This window comes from Oenanthe melanoleuca, chromosome 3, assembly GCF_029582105.1.
Source record: "Oenanthe melanoleuca isolate GR-GAL-2019-014 chromosome 3, OMel1.0, whole genome shotgun sequence".
In the NCBI taxonomy this organism is placed as follows: Eukaryota; Metazoa; Chordata; class Aves; order Passeriformes; family Muscicapidae; genus Oenanthe; species Oenanthe melanoleuca.
Genome location: NC_079336.1, coordinates 54,078,528 through 54,092,369, shown reverse-complemented (window position 1 = coordinate 54,092,369; position 13,842 = coordinate 54,078,528). Strand labels below are relative to the sequence as shown.

At 36.8% G+C, this 13,842-nt stretch overlaps 1 protein-coding gene across 1 annotated transcript in view; it reads left to right on the top strand.

Annotated features, from left to right (window-relative positions):
* The window catches only part of AHI1 (Abelson helper integration site 1), an 86,916-nt gene extending 73,312 nt beyond the window's left edge, over positions 1–13,604 (top strand). Inside the window, exons 24-25 of the mRNA XM_056488327.1 lie at positions 8,813–8,892; positions 12,443–13,604. Coding sequence (XP_056344302.1) covers positions 8,813–8,892; positions 12,443–12,683 — 321 coding nt within the window. The 3' untranslated portion in view covers positions 12,684–13,604. The remainder of the gene's footprint in view (positions 1–8,812; positions 8,893–12,442) is intronic.
* Positions 13,605–13,842: the final 238 nt, after the last annotated feature.

Below are 13,842 nucleotides of genomic sequence, written 5' to 3'. Positions count from 1 at the left end.
AATACTTTTATTATACAAACTACTGTTATTAACATTTGCAACCCATATTTGTTATTCAGCTTTGTGAGAAGCAGCATTTGATTAGTTTTGATTGCTTAGAATTTCTCAAGCATCTATGGCTGACATATTTTTCTAACACTTTTTGTATCACTAGTAGTACTTGTTTTAGTAACACTCAGTTTTAATAATATTTAATTAAGATACTCTTTACTTGAATTCTGCTTGTACCTTGAGTTAAATTAACTACATATTTAATAATATGTTGGAATTTTGTATTAGTCTACATAGTACCTACAGACATAAGAAAAACATAATTAATCAAATGTACAGTAAGCCCAAAACCAAGCAAAGACATTGCTTTTCATCTTGCACAGCAGCCAAGGGTAGTACAAACTCATACAGAGTCTAGAGTAAAATTATAAAACAAGTCCTGGAAAAAATTATATAGTGGGATATACGTACAAGATTAAACTAGCAACAAATGAGCACTGGAGACAGTGTACAAAGTAGTACCTTATGTGAAGTAAATGCACTCTTCTTTCTTTTACTTCTCTCCTGCTGTTAAATGAGATAAGAATGGAACACATCTACTATCAGTAGGAAGAAATTTTTGTTTTTGCCATGCTTAGTTACCCTGAAGAACTTAACTACTACAAGACACTCTTAAATGTATGTGCTTAGGGATTAATTGCTTTGATAACACATTTTAAGCTGAGGTAAGGATTGAGATTTCAGAAGCATTGGGATGACTGGGAAACATGACGTGGAGGACTTTTTTAAATTTCAAGTCTAATCAGCTCAGTATAAACCATCAAGAAGATAGTGAGTTGAACCAAATGATGAATCACATCTCTGTACAACTTATGGTGCCTTGAAGTATAATAGGTTTAGAAAAGCTGCAGAGTTCTGCATAGAAGAAGCAACTTGTCATTCAGCTGTTTGCCAGAATGAATGGAAGTTGTACAGGACTTTGGCTGTAGACAATACCAGAGACTCCTGAGACAAACCTGATAGGATGACTACTGGGGGGGCTCATCGGTTATGGCAGTTCCTGTCTTGCAGCAGTGACTCAGCAACTTTTCTTCCTATTCCTTTCATTTTTTTCAGTACAAGACCTGATGAAGGGAAATGCCAATTTCCTTTATATGAGTAATAAGAAAAAACATTACTTTGTAAAACCCTTTATTTTGTTGGGGTTTTGTTGTTTTTTGGTTTTGCGTGTGGTTTTTGTTTGTTTTTGTTGTTGTTGTTTTTTTCTTTGGCAGAATAGCTTTTATTTTTTTAATCCAAAAATACTTGTTGAGTAATTAGATTGTTACTTAAGTTGTTGACCCAAGCAGGAAAATATAAATGAATATTTTAGTTGTTTGTTTTTTGGACACAAGCATACTTTCCCAAACACTTAGTTATACCTAGGTCTGCTATATCTGTTGTTCTTTCTGGGGTTTTTTGATGATTACTCATGTTTAGATATTTAGCACTGTTAAGACTGCAAAACAGTTACTGTGAAAATCATCCTAGCAATTACTTGTGAGATTTTGCTACCATTCAAGACTAAAATGTTGACTATGATTGTGGTTTTAATTACTGAGAATACCAGATAGTCTAATTAAGAATTATTCCAACTCCAGATATTACACATACATACCTAAAAATAATCATCAGAGCTTTATGAGTGAATAAAGTGGAATTATTAACATTAGAAGAGGGTGTAATACTTTTAAGATCCAATATTAATCTTTGCAAATAATTTTTGGAAAGCTTTAGTTCAAAGAACTTTCTTTCAAAATACTTTCTACCATCAGTTTTGCATTCATAACATAATAATTTTATGCAAACCTTGTTTTCCTGCCTTATGAGTTACTTAACTCCTGAGCCGCAAAATTAGGTCATAATCATCTTTAATTACAACACGCATGTAAACTGCCAATAGAAATTTCATGGAGTGAAGTTCTTGCTGCACTGATGAAGAATTCCAAGAAATTGAGATGGACTTATCATCTGGCTTCTCCAGCTAATGTGTTGTTTTCAGGTTCCTTAAGATGAAGGTGGAAAGGACTGGAATTTAGATAGGGTTCTATTAGAAACCAGAATGTGGGTTTTGCAAAATTTTGGCCAATCAAAAACATATTCAAGTCAATAGCCTGTGTCTTTAGGGTTCCCCTCCCCCCCCAGAAATTTTCTGCTGGCTGTAAGATCTTGTGAAGATGTTTTATAATTCAATGGCCTGCCGCTCACTATATTAAATAGATGTAACTGGATTCTGAAAATTTAATATGCAATGCCATGTTGCATGAGAATAGTAGGAAGCAGTAATAGACAAAACAGAAAATTTAAAACTTCAATTAAAATTGTAAGAAAGTATTCTTTCTGGTATATTTATCTTTGGAAAATGATGCCAAAATGTAAATTAGAAAAAAAAAGAAAAGGCTTACTGGCAAGAACCACATTATTATTACACGATTTAAATAATCTACCCAAAGGTCATCAAAACATGATTCCATGTATATTTAAACAAAGTTAGGGATTATCACTGTTCACATAAATAATTCATGGTCTCACTCTTCTTCCCTTAGAGGAGGTTGTTGTCAGACCTTGTGAATACTTAGCCCAGTGTGTCTGAAACTAACCTGCCAAACAATTGATGCTTTTCCCCTGAGCTTGAGCTGTTTATATATGGGTGTTTTTGTGGGCTTAAAATTAATTTATTTAATCTAAAAATTTTAAAAGCATGAAAAACTTGTTCCATATTTCAAAAATAATAGCTAGAAATTTGTCTATTAATTCCATCAAAAACTTTTATTTTATAGTTTGTACTATTTCTATTTACTCCATTAATGGTCCCTTTCTTCGGATTACTGAGGAACACTTCAGAGACAGATTATCTTTTAGGAAGAGGAGGAGGAAATAGGAAGATGTGATTATGCTAATGAGGGTAACACTAAGGAATAAATACAATTAAACTCTTGCAGTGAATAGAACTGAAGACTTGACACATCATGAACCGTGTTCATTTTCAAGATATAGCAGAGATATAGCAGATACGAAAAATAGTGCTTTTCAATTGAATTAGAATGTATTGTAGTGAAGTTCATAATTCTGAGCTTCATTCCTACCTAATATGATTACAGATCTCTCGTTCTGAAGGTATTGGCATCTGGACTGAAAGAAACTATGCTTTCCTAGATCAATCGGCAAAGATACTGTGTAGTCTTCCACATAAATCGTTAAATAGCATTATAAAATATATATATCTTTACAAATCCTACTTTTGAAGTAGTAATGACTTTGGTTATTCTTTAAGAAATCATTCATCTGAAGGAAATATTACTATGGCACCATCTGTGAGGAATGGGCCATTTTTCTTAATCTTCACCCAACATTAACATATTTTAGCTTTTGAGTTTTTCCTATTTCTTGGTACTCCACTTTTCTTTTAAAATGCAGTTTGTACTGTTAAAAATAGAATCACAGAATGTGAAAGGGTTGGAATGGACCTTAAAGATGAGCTGGTCCCAACCCCCTCTGTCATGGGCAGGGACACCTCCCACTAGACCAGGTTGCTCAAGGCTTTATCTGACCTGGATTTGAACACTGCCAGGGCATCCACAATTTTTTTGGGTAACCCATTTCAGTGTTTCTACACCCTCACAGCAAAAATTTTCTCCTGATATGTAACCTAAATTTCCCCTCTCTCAATTTGTACCCATTATTCCTTGTACTGTCATTACAGGCTGTTGTAGGAATGGTTCTCCCCAGTTCAGTGCCCCCACCGAGGCTGTCCCAATCCACACACTGCTCTCTTGCTCCCATTTCCTCTCCCCCTTTCCACTGCACAGGGATGTAGTTGAGAATTGGAGGCACAAAAGGTGAAGATGGTGGGTTGTGATAAGAACAATTTACTGTAAACATCAATGAGATAAGAAAATGAACAGTAACAGCAGCAATGTTAATAACAAAAGTGTACAAAGGAGAGAGTGATTTGCATCCAAAGATTCTCTCTGTGGAGCCTACTACAATAAATTAGTGCCAGATGGCTTCCCCCCACCAAGTTTCTGACTGGAAGGAGCACCCTTCTCCAAGAGAGTCCTTTTTCCCCCACCCCTGGCAATGATGTGAGGTCCCTATCACATCTGGGTCCTGGCTGTGCCCCTCCCAGCTATTGCACAAAATTTAACCCTGCCCTGGCTGAAATCAGGACACATAGAAAGAGTCCCTCCCAGCTTCTCTATAGGCCCCCATTAGATACTGAAAGGTTATGAGGTCTCCACGTAATTTGCTCTTCTCCAGGCTGAGCATCCCAAACTTTCTCAGCCTGTCTTTGTGGGGATGGTACTCCAGTCCTCTAATCAACTTCGTGACTCTCCTCTGGAATTGCTCCAACAGTTCCATGTCCAGAACTGGGCACTCCAGGTGGGGTCTCACGAGAGCAGAGCAGAGGGGCCAAATCACCTCCTCTAACCTGCTGGCCACACTCCTTTGGATACAGCCCAGGGTTTGTTTGGCCTTCTGGACTGAGAACACATGGCTGCTCATGTTGCGTTTGTCATCAGACATCACCCCCAAATCCTTCTCCACAAATCTGCACTCAATCACTTCTCTGTCCAGCCTGTAGGTGTGTCGGGATTTGCTTTGTTGAACTTCATGAGGTTTGTATAGACCCAGGTCTCAAACTTCTCTGGATGACATCCCTTCCCTCCAGCATGTCAGCTGCATGTGCAAGTTGAATTACTCTCTCTTAAGTACATGTGGTGCTACTTAATTTGTAAGCTGGTAGCTACATGTTCTGTCTCAAAAAATATTTACATCTGTGTCTACAGTATTACTTGAGTCATTGAAAGAGAAGGTATCTGGTTTAGAAGCAAAGTAATACTGCTGGGGAAAAAAAGAAAAGGTAAATTTTATGCATGGCTGTTTACTGTAGGTGATCAGTCTGTTTAAATATAGGAAGAATCGGGCTGAGCCACTGAGTTGGTCAAGCAGAACCAAAAATGCTGTTGAGTGACATATATTATCTCAGGAGCAAGCTAACTTCTCCCTTTCCCTTTTTTCTCCTTGGGTCTTCATAGCCTCTTTCTGAAGAGAATTGAACTTTTTTTATGCAAATATTAATGCAAAGCTGTGATCCCATATAAATTCCCAGAGGCCAAATCGTCAAGACTGAAAACAGGTGTTCTAAACCATACTGCTTCAATCTGAAGTACCTTGTCTCCACTCTTCCTCCTCCTTTTGTTACCCCTCAGAAACTCACATAGTGGATTTGATTTCTGAGATGCAGTATTTGCTGGTGTTAAGCCATGACTACAGTTTTCACAGTTTTCAGTTTTTTTCCTTTTATGCAAAAGAGAGAAATTCGTGCCAATGTCTGTCTTGTATACAGAGCCATAGTTCTGCTAGATTCTCACAACTAAGCTAATACTGTTAGATATAAGGCCCAGAATATGGTCAGTCTGATTTAGATAGACTTGTTCTTTAAAAAGGCTAAGGAAAAGAAAAAGCAGTTGTAAGTTAATTGCATTTTAAGTAGGAAGATCATGGCAAAAGTAATATATGTAATTCTGCTAGTAAAGGTGTCTGCCAGTTGTTCATTTAATGGGGGAATGTGTGGATGGGTGCAGAATAGCAGGGGAGAAAATGATGAGTGAGGTGTGGTGTCACATTTCTCCCAAACTTGACTTGTTAGAACAGTTTTGACAGCAGGCATTGACATAGTTTTGGGTAGTTAAGTACATGGCTGTGAATCTTTTATCCATGGACTGCATAATAGAAAACAAAATATAGACTTAGTACTGAGTGTAGTGTCCTAAAGACGAGTCTGAAAAGGCACAGACATGTTCATTCTTGCCATCTGTGATCCAATGAGTTTTTAATTAGATGAAGTTCTGTAGAAACAGCTTCTATGGGAGAGTTCCTCTGTAGGCTATAGAGCAAACTCATTTACTGTCATGGCTTGAATCATCTGAATGGATTTCCTGCACCACTGTACTCTGTCCATTTACTTCCTAGTCTACCAGAGAACCTCTGCAGACCATCAGTCTTAGGGACAACTCTGCACAGCCTAGAGGAAAACACCTCCAAAAATACAGATTTGGGATGAAACTATGTCTCTAGCATTTCCTTTAGATGCCCTCTTGTGCTTCAGGTTCTTTCAGAAAGTGTGTTCTGAAATATCTGATTGCTCCCACAAGTTGCACAGGAAGGGTTTAGTGCTTGATTTACTGCTGAGGATTCTGCAGCAGGGATCAGGAACTTGATATGCTTTTGTGTATTTTGCCTTTATTTATATTGCCTTAGTTGCTTCTTGAATGGCAGCAAGAGAGAATGTTAAGTACAAAATAAAAGAGCTGTAAAGCAAGCAAGCCATTTTGAAAAGGAAAATATGTACTCTATTACAATTTTCATCTCTATAATCATAAAGCAAAAAAACTCTTTAGAAAATCCTTTTAGAAAAGCTTCTGCAGTTGACATGGACTAATGTTCTCTTCTTCTGGTGGGCTATATCTCATAAATAGGGGTAGAATTAGAACATGGCAACAAAATTAAACACCATTGGTGGCACTGTACAAATTAGCTCATTTTTTGTACTGTCATCTATTCTTGTGAACAGAAAATATTCATAAGTATCTGAAACGTTGGGGTGTTTTGCTTTAAAGCAAACACTGCCCTAATAATGCTATATTAATATATTAATATTTAAGCTCTGCAATATGGAGCAGTGTCATGGCTCACACCATGCCTGTTCCAGCACCTCCTTTACTGCATCTTAATACAGAGGCTGTGATGACAGTGCAGAGCTGTTTGGAGCTTCTTGGGAGATCTGCCTGTGCATAACAAGTGGTTGAGAGGTTTAGAAATGGACAAAGATGAGATCAACAGCCTCCTCAACTCCTCCATACTCCAGGATTCCCTGGCTTGCTCCTCACATTGACATGTCCTTAGCGAGTTCCCAATGTGTGTTACCATGCTTCCTTTGCCAAGTGTCTCCTGCATGTTTTCCCAGCCTCCACTTCTTCCTTCAGATGCTTCATCCCCTTGTGTCACCAGCTCCTGCACTGCCTCCTTGCATCTGCCACTGATCCCCTCATTTCTTCAGTACTGCTAGTTGTTACATCACTAGAATGGGGAAAGAAGGGCAAGGAGTAGGCTGAGAGAGTGAGATAGACAAAATGAGGTAGTGCCAGTGAGGTCTGCTTCAAAAAGATCTAGTTTTTAGTTCCTCCTTTGTTACATGCTTGAAAGTTTGTAGGAATGAAGTAAGGAAGCTGCCATAAACAGTACTGTGGAGTGTTGGGAGTCTGTCTCCATGGACCTGGGAATTCTCATGAGTTGCCATGTGAGATGAGCAGCTATTCAAATATCTCCAATTGTGTGCTCTTCTTTCCTTGGTACTCATACTAAAAAGCTGTGCTTTAATATATGAAAGGCTATGTGATCAGTTCTTTTTAAAACAGATCATAAGAACTTTCAGTTAAGCTTCCTGGATTTTGATTTAGTGGATACTTTAGCTGTAAAACAAGGATAATTTTCTGTGTTTAGGTATCTGAAGGTCTTAAAAATCTTAGTCTATTTTTTATAAGAGGTCAGTCTTCTGTAATAGCACTTTAGTGAATTCTACTCTACCGTTCTTTGGAATGGTTCATTTTTTATTACAGTATTAGTGTATTGAGAAGATTCTGTAATATTAACTCAAAAAGGTGGATAAAAATGGTTCAACATCATTCACACAGGATTTTCTGAAAAAGATTTTGTTTTGACTGCAAGCAGAATGAATTCATGATTGTGTATGGCAAGGAACCACAAGGTTATAAATGCTGAAGGAAGTATTAATTACTTGGAGTCATTCCCTTTACAACACTCCCTTGTATTTTCATATCAGTGGTATTATATTTCCTTCTTTGTGTTTACTTTTACCATTGACTTAGTCTCAAGTTTATTACTGTATTAACAAGGATTTTGTGTGTGAAGTAGATGCTTTTTCTTCCTAGCCCTGCCAGTGCTACATTATTGTATTCTAATAGGCTGACTTTTGTCTAACTAACTAATCCAGCAATCTGTGTTTTTACAGCAGACTCATTCTAATGACTAATGTTTGAACATGGTTGTTGTGGGCAGTGTAAATGAATGAATTCAGTAAGTCAATGGGAGCTTGATCCTGTTTATTCTAAGTCAGCAGAAAAATAATATTAAACTAATAAAATAATCTGTCCCTGAAGACTCAGGAAGGGCATTCACATTTCCTTATGGGAATTCTTTCATTAAGTTTGAGACCTGTTTGAATTAGGTTTGTTTGTAGAGGGAGCAAGTTGTACAGAGACCCTCTAATTACTTTGGAAATGAGAGAATTTACTTTTACTGATTTGGGGAATCTTTTTAGCCCTGAATTACAAAATAACCTGGAGTAATTTGAACTACTTTTGAAGGAAACTTGCAGGCTTTAAAAAGACAGGTTTTTCTTGTGAGTACTATGCAATAAGAAAGCTTTATATCATTCTGCTTTTTGACTTGTAATAGCACAAATAACGCTTCTTTTAAAACAATGTGTGTTTTAAGCTGTCGTCAAGCAGATACATAACCTCTTGTTTCTACACATACCTGAAAACTTTTATTTGCAAGCAGCTTTTTTTTAGTAGCAGGGCACTGTTTCCTTGTTTGTAACCACATAGGAGTTAACATTTTATGGCTGATAGACATTCTTTTTCAAACGAGGTATATTCTCTCCTTATTCAGGAAGCTGGTGGGTTTTCTATGCACATGTGTTGGCCCCATTGTCTATCGTCTTTTTACCTTCCTGCTTTTTTTGTTTCTTTTACAGATGTCACCAGTCACCAATAAGTCAGCAGACCTGAAATTTATCTCCAAACATGACACAGATAGAGACTCACCTACAACACAGTAAGCAAGGAATGCTTAAAACAATTTGCAGTGTTATTCCTACAACTGTTGTTTGAAAACTGTGAGAAATGTTGGAAGGGTTATTTTTTTCAAGCAAAACAAGAAGTTAGCTTTAGGGTAATAAGTGAGAGAGTGCTTCACACCCAAAATGTGAAGGAAATAGCAGTTCATATACATATGCACACCCCCAGAAGAGCAAGGACTATCATGTACATGACAATCAGAACTCAGAGATATGTGATTGTTCACTGGCATCCCTTAGCTATGTATTAGGATTTATTACTGCAGACTGAAAGCTATTTTTGCTCCTTCTAAAAGTTAATTAATGTAAATTCCAAAAAGTTTTCGCATTCTAAGAAGATGCCAGCAGCACCTTTGATGGTGACACTTGCATTTCTTAAAAATTGCAGCTCTCTGTTGCGTGAAAGCTGTGAGCAGATAAGAGCTCAGCATTTTGAATGGGAGCTTCCACAATATCTTTAGCTTTTGTATCCATTTTTGCTTCAAAAATTGATGTCTGAAAATACTTCCCGTATTTTCCATTGTATCTGTCACCTAAGCAAATTTATTTCACTGATCATTTTCCAGACTGGTTCCCTCCTCTTATAAATAATCCGTATGTTATGCTGTAGATGCAGATACATACCTCATTTTAACCTGCTTTTAAATCTGAATTTTGTATCTCCAGCTATATTTAGATTTGAAAATAAATTGTGAGTTGAAAGTTTAACCCTTGAGTGTGATGAGGAGTGGGCTGAGCAACTACACATTGACAGAATTCAGTGTTGAATTTTGGACACAACTATTCTGGTAGTATATACATTAAGGAAGGAAATGCCTTAAAAGCACAGTTACTGTGACGGTTGACACAATCTGTTAGAAGTCAGTATCAAAATTTTGGGAACTCCATTGGTAGGACTTCAGGAAGCAGTTATTTTGAGTGACCTTTCCAGGGCATCCATGGAAAAATGTGGAACCACAGATTTAAAATCTGGAATGACAAATTATTTAAGAAAATTCAAGAATTTTGAGTCATACCAGATACAAATGTTCATTTTAGTGGAAACCAGGGCTATCCTGAGAAGATGTTACACTGAAGTATTAGAGCCCAAAAATCACTTCAGTTGCTTTTCAGAAAGGCGAGAGGAAACACCTACATGCTTGAGTCACTGAAATATGTGCCCTCATCCTGAGCAGGGAGCAGGAGCATCATAGAGATTCCAGCCTGAGTTCATGCATGCTCCATGTCTTAGTACTTCATAGCAGTGACCACATGAACCAATTTTGTTTTTTTTTTTTTCAGAAAAGACTTCAAGCTATTACTTTATTTTTAGCTAGAAAAGAATCTTCTGACACTGACACTCTTGATGCCACTAGTTTGAAAAACTGTCAGTATTTCTGTTTATAGGTATTTTTACAGCACACATCAGATAATAAAACACCTCAGAAACAGAGCTGCCTATTTTTCATGAAAACTCTTACTTCACTGTTACCAAAAACATGACCTGCCAGGACTCTAGTTTTCTTACTCACTGCAGTCAATGTGTCTTGAAATATCCTTAAAAATTTACATACATGCAAGTGTTGCTATCTTAACTGGAAAAGGTTTATATTTCAGCATCTAACAGCAGTACCAACATGACTGGAGATCCAGTCCAATCTGTATTTAAATAGTTGCTACACCTAAAACATGCTTTTATTTTCCTGTTTTCTGTGAAAATGCATTTAATATTCACATCACATTGACGTATATGATACGAAATTTATTTACTGAATAATTCCTAAGAGTCAAGTGGTTGCAAAGTACGCACTTTCAGTATGGAGAAGTGAAACTTTAACACCTGCACAACTCACTAAGCCAAATGAATGATTTGTAATTTGCTTATTAGAACAGTATTGTTCACTACAGCCACAATACGTGCCGTAAAAGAATATGAATGGCAAGTCCTTATGAAATGTCTGTTTCTTGAGAATTTCTGGGCGGATAATATGGTCTTGCAATAAGAAAACAAATTTTATACAAGATGGTAGTAGACCTCAATCTTAGCCAAGCAGTTGATGTGTTTTCTGCAGACTCTAGAAGAAATAGAGAAATGATGCTAAATGATTTTACTCTAAGTTTTGACACATCATCACATCTGATGTTCAAATAATAAAAAGACAAAAACTGCTTCTCAAAATTAGAGTAGCTTTATATTGGGAATAGCGTAGTAATCTTAGCCTTCAGATATTAATGATTAGCTGCTACTTGTCAGCACAGCCACTATGTCCTTAGGCATGTTCCCATTGTATGGTTTTCTTGACCTGCACTAGGTAGTGCTCTGCAAATTTACACGAGACCTAGCTGAACACTGGGTTTGGTACATTGGTTCTTATAACACTGAATAATTGTGACTTTGTACCCTAGTTTCCTCCTGCAGCAGTACTGCTCAAATTGTTCTAGGGATCCTAACAGAGGGTCTTAGACTCCCAAACCTTTACCTGAGGATGTTCCAGCACTAGAGCTGCAGAATGCACATATTCATAACATACATTTTATGTTATGTATGTAGCAAGATGTATATATGTATGTATACAGTTTAGCTTTAAAAAAAAGTTCCAGCTACAGGCAGGTATTCATCAGTTCATTAGCAAGGCTGATTACATTAGGACAGTTTCATCAGCTGTGCAGCACTTATAACACCATTTTGTGGAAAAGAGACACATTACATTCTTCAGTCTTGATTCATCCATTTGCTGATGTGCTTCAGCAGCATTGAACAGTTCAGATCATAAACCAAGACCCTTTTGTGCTAAGCACAATATGAATTTTGAATAAAGACAGTACCTTTTTTTGAAAGGTTGGAGTTGAAGTATTGTTACATATTTATAGTTAAATAAAGTTACAACTTCTGCCAAGAGTGGGAATTCATGGTAGAAGTAGTGTAACATCTGCATAACCCTGCCATCATGTGCAAAGCCAGTTAGAGGCATCAGCTGGGATACAGGAGCTTGGCTGATCCATTTGGCACTGTATGAAGGCTAATAAGCATAAATAGATACTAAAGTGATATCTGACTCTGTCCTCGTTCAAGTAAATTAAAATAGAAAAACTAATTTTATGCACTTTGACTGCCTGTCTTATTATTGTTGCATAAATAAATCAGGAATCTCTCCTTAATTGTAAGTATTTTGGTCTCTGAGCTTAGGAAAGTGGAAAAAAAAACCCAAGTACAATTGCTTTTATGAGGGGAGGAAACTGGTAATTTGTATTTTTTAATTTCATCTGTTGTCTATTGATCAAGACAAGCTGGTTTTTAAGATCATGAGCAGTTCTTTTCAAAGCAATGCTATGATAAAAAGTAGTCTAGTGGAGCGGTCTCATATTTTGTCTTCATGGTTTTTCTGTCTTTGTTCTGCTGTGGAACAGTAGTTTTTGTAGTTGTTTCAGCATTGTGCTCAAGAGGACAGGCAGACAATTGCTCTAACACATCAGCTGTAGGTGGAAAAAGCTCTAAATTTGGGCTAACTTTGTGTTTCTTTTGCTCTTTTTATATCCACCTTCCTCTAGAGGTACAAAGAAAAAGAAGAAAAGGATACAAAGGAATGAGAGAGAAAATCAGCACAACTTAATGAGTGTCGATACTCCTCTGTCATCAGTTACAACTAATGGTGTTGAAAACGAACCTACATCCCGTGGGGATGTGGAATTGAAGAAGAAGAAGAAAAAGGCAGTGAGAGGCTCAAACTTAAGCACAAATGGAAGGACAAATATTGCCTTTGAGCCCGAATGCCATGACGCAGAGGCATAATTTATTTCTGAATTCTGGGGCAATGTTCATTACACGCGTTGAAGGCTGCAATTATGATCTCTCTTCTAGGATTAACAACAAAGAAAGAAATTAAAATACTTAAATATGCAAAATGGTACCAGTTGTGACTTATCAATGGTGCAAACCTGTTTTGGATGACTTTTGCCCTGGGTTCCTTGAAATCAACAGAACTTGGAGGTTCAGCTCCTCACTGGACTGGAAAAGAGCTGAAACTGTCAAATACAATGTTTCCTAATTTGATATCTGATTAAACTGTCGCTTAGGCATTTATATGGGCTGTAGGTCAATCCATTGGGAGCAAAGAATCAAGTGAAAAAGAGTGATCTAGAGCAAAACAAGCCCAACCACTAGGTAAGTTATTAAATTAGCATTTTAAAGTGTGCTGTAAGTAAAATAGAAGAGTGTTCATAATGGTAAAATACCAAAGGAGTGCTGATATTAAGGTGTACGTGAGCTTTCAAAAAATATTTTCCTGGCATCAAATATCTGCTTGGACTGCATTTTGCAGCTCTGAAGGGAACTGTGGAATAACTACCTATGCAACTACACTGTCTTCAGTAGGACTACATGTTCTTATCAAAATAAATTAATGTTGCAAATTCTAGGCAGTTGTGTTTTTCAAATAAGGTGTGCTGCATATAGTAAAGATTCACTGCAGTTTTGTCAGATTTCCTGGCTGCTTTGGCAGCAGTCTTGCCAAATATACTTTCTTTTGTCTGAATGAAATATTTCATATCCAACTATGCTGTTTGTTTCACTTGTAATCCTTATTCACTTGTAAGCGTCATTAATCTATTTTTTTACTTGAGTATTATTTTGTGAACTTTTACTAATGGCTTCACTAACTATCTATGGTGTTAAATAATTTATATTTTGTATTAAACAAAACACTTTCTATCAGTTAGTGTTGGTATTTTTTCTGGCTGATGATGTCCAGTTTATTTTTACTCTGCTAGGAAATTCTTTCTCCTCCCCCTCTGAAGCAATAAATAACATAAAATTAGAAAGCCCTTATTTAGTAGACAGGGCACTTGATTCCATTAAAAAAAGAAGTGAAAATAACAATGCTGGGCACTGATGTGTGAAATGCACCCAGATGCAGAGGACTAGTTGCTGTATATTGTAATATCTTCCTTGC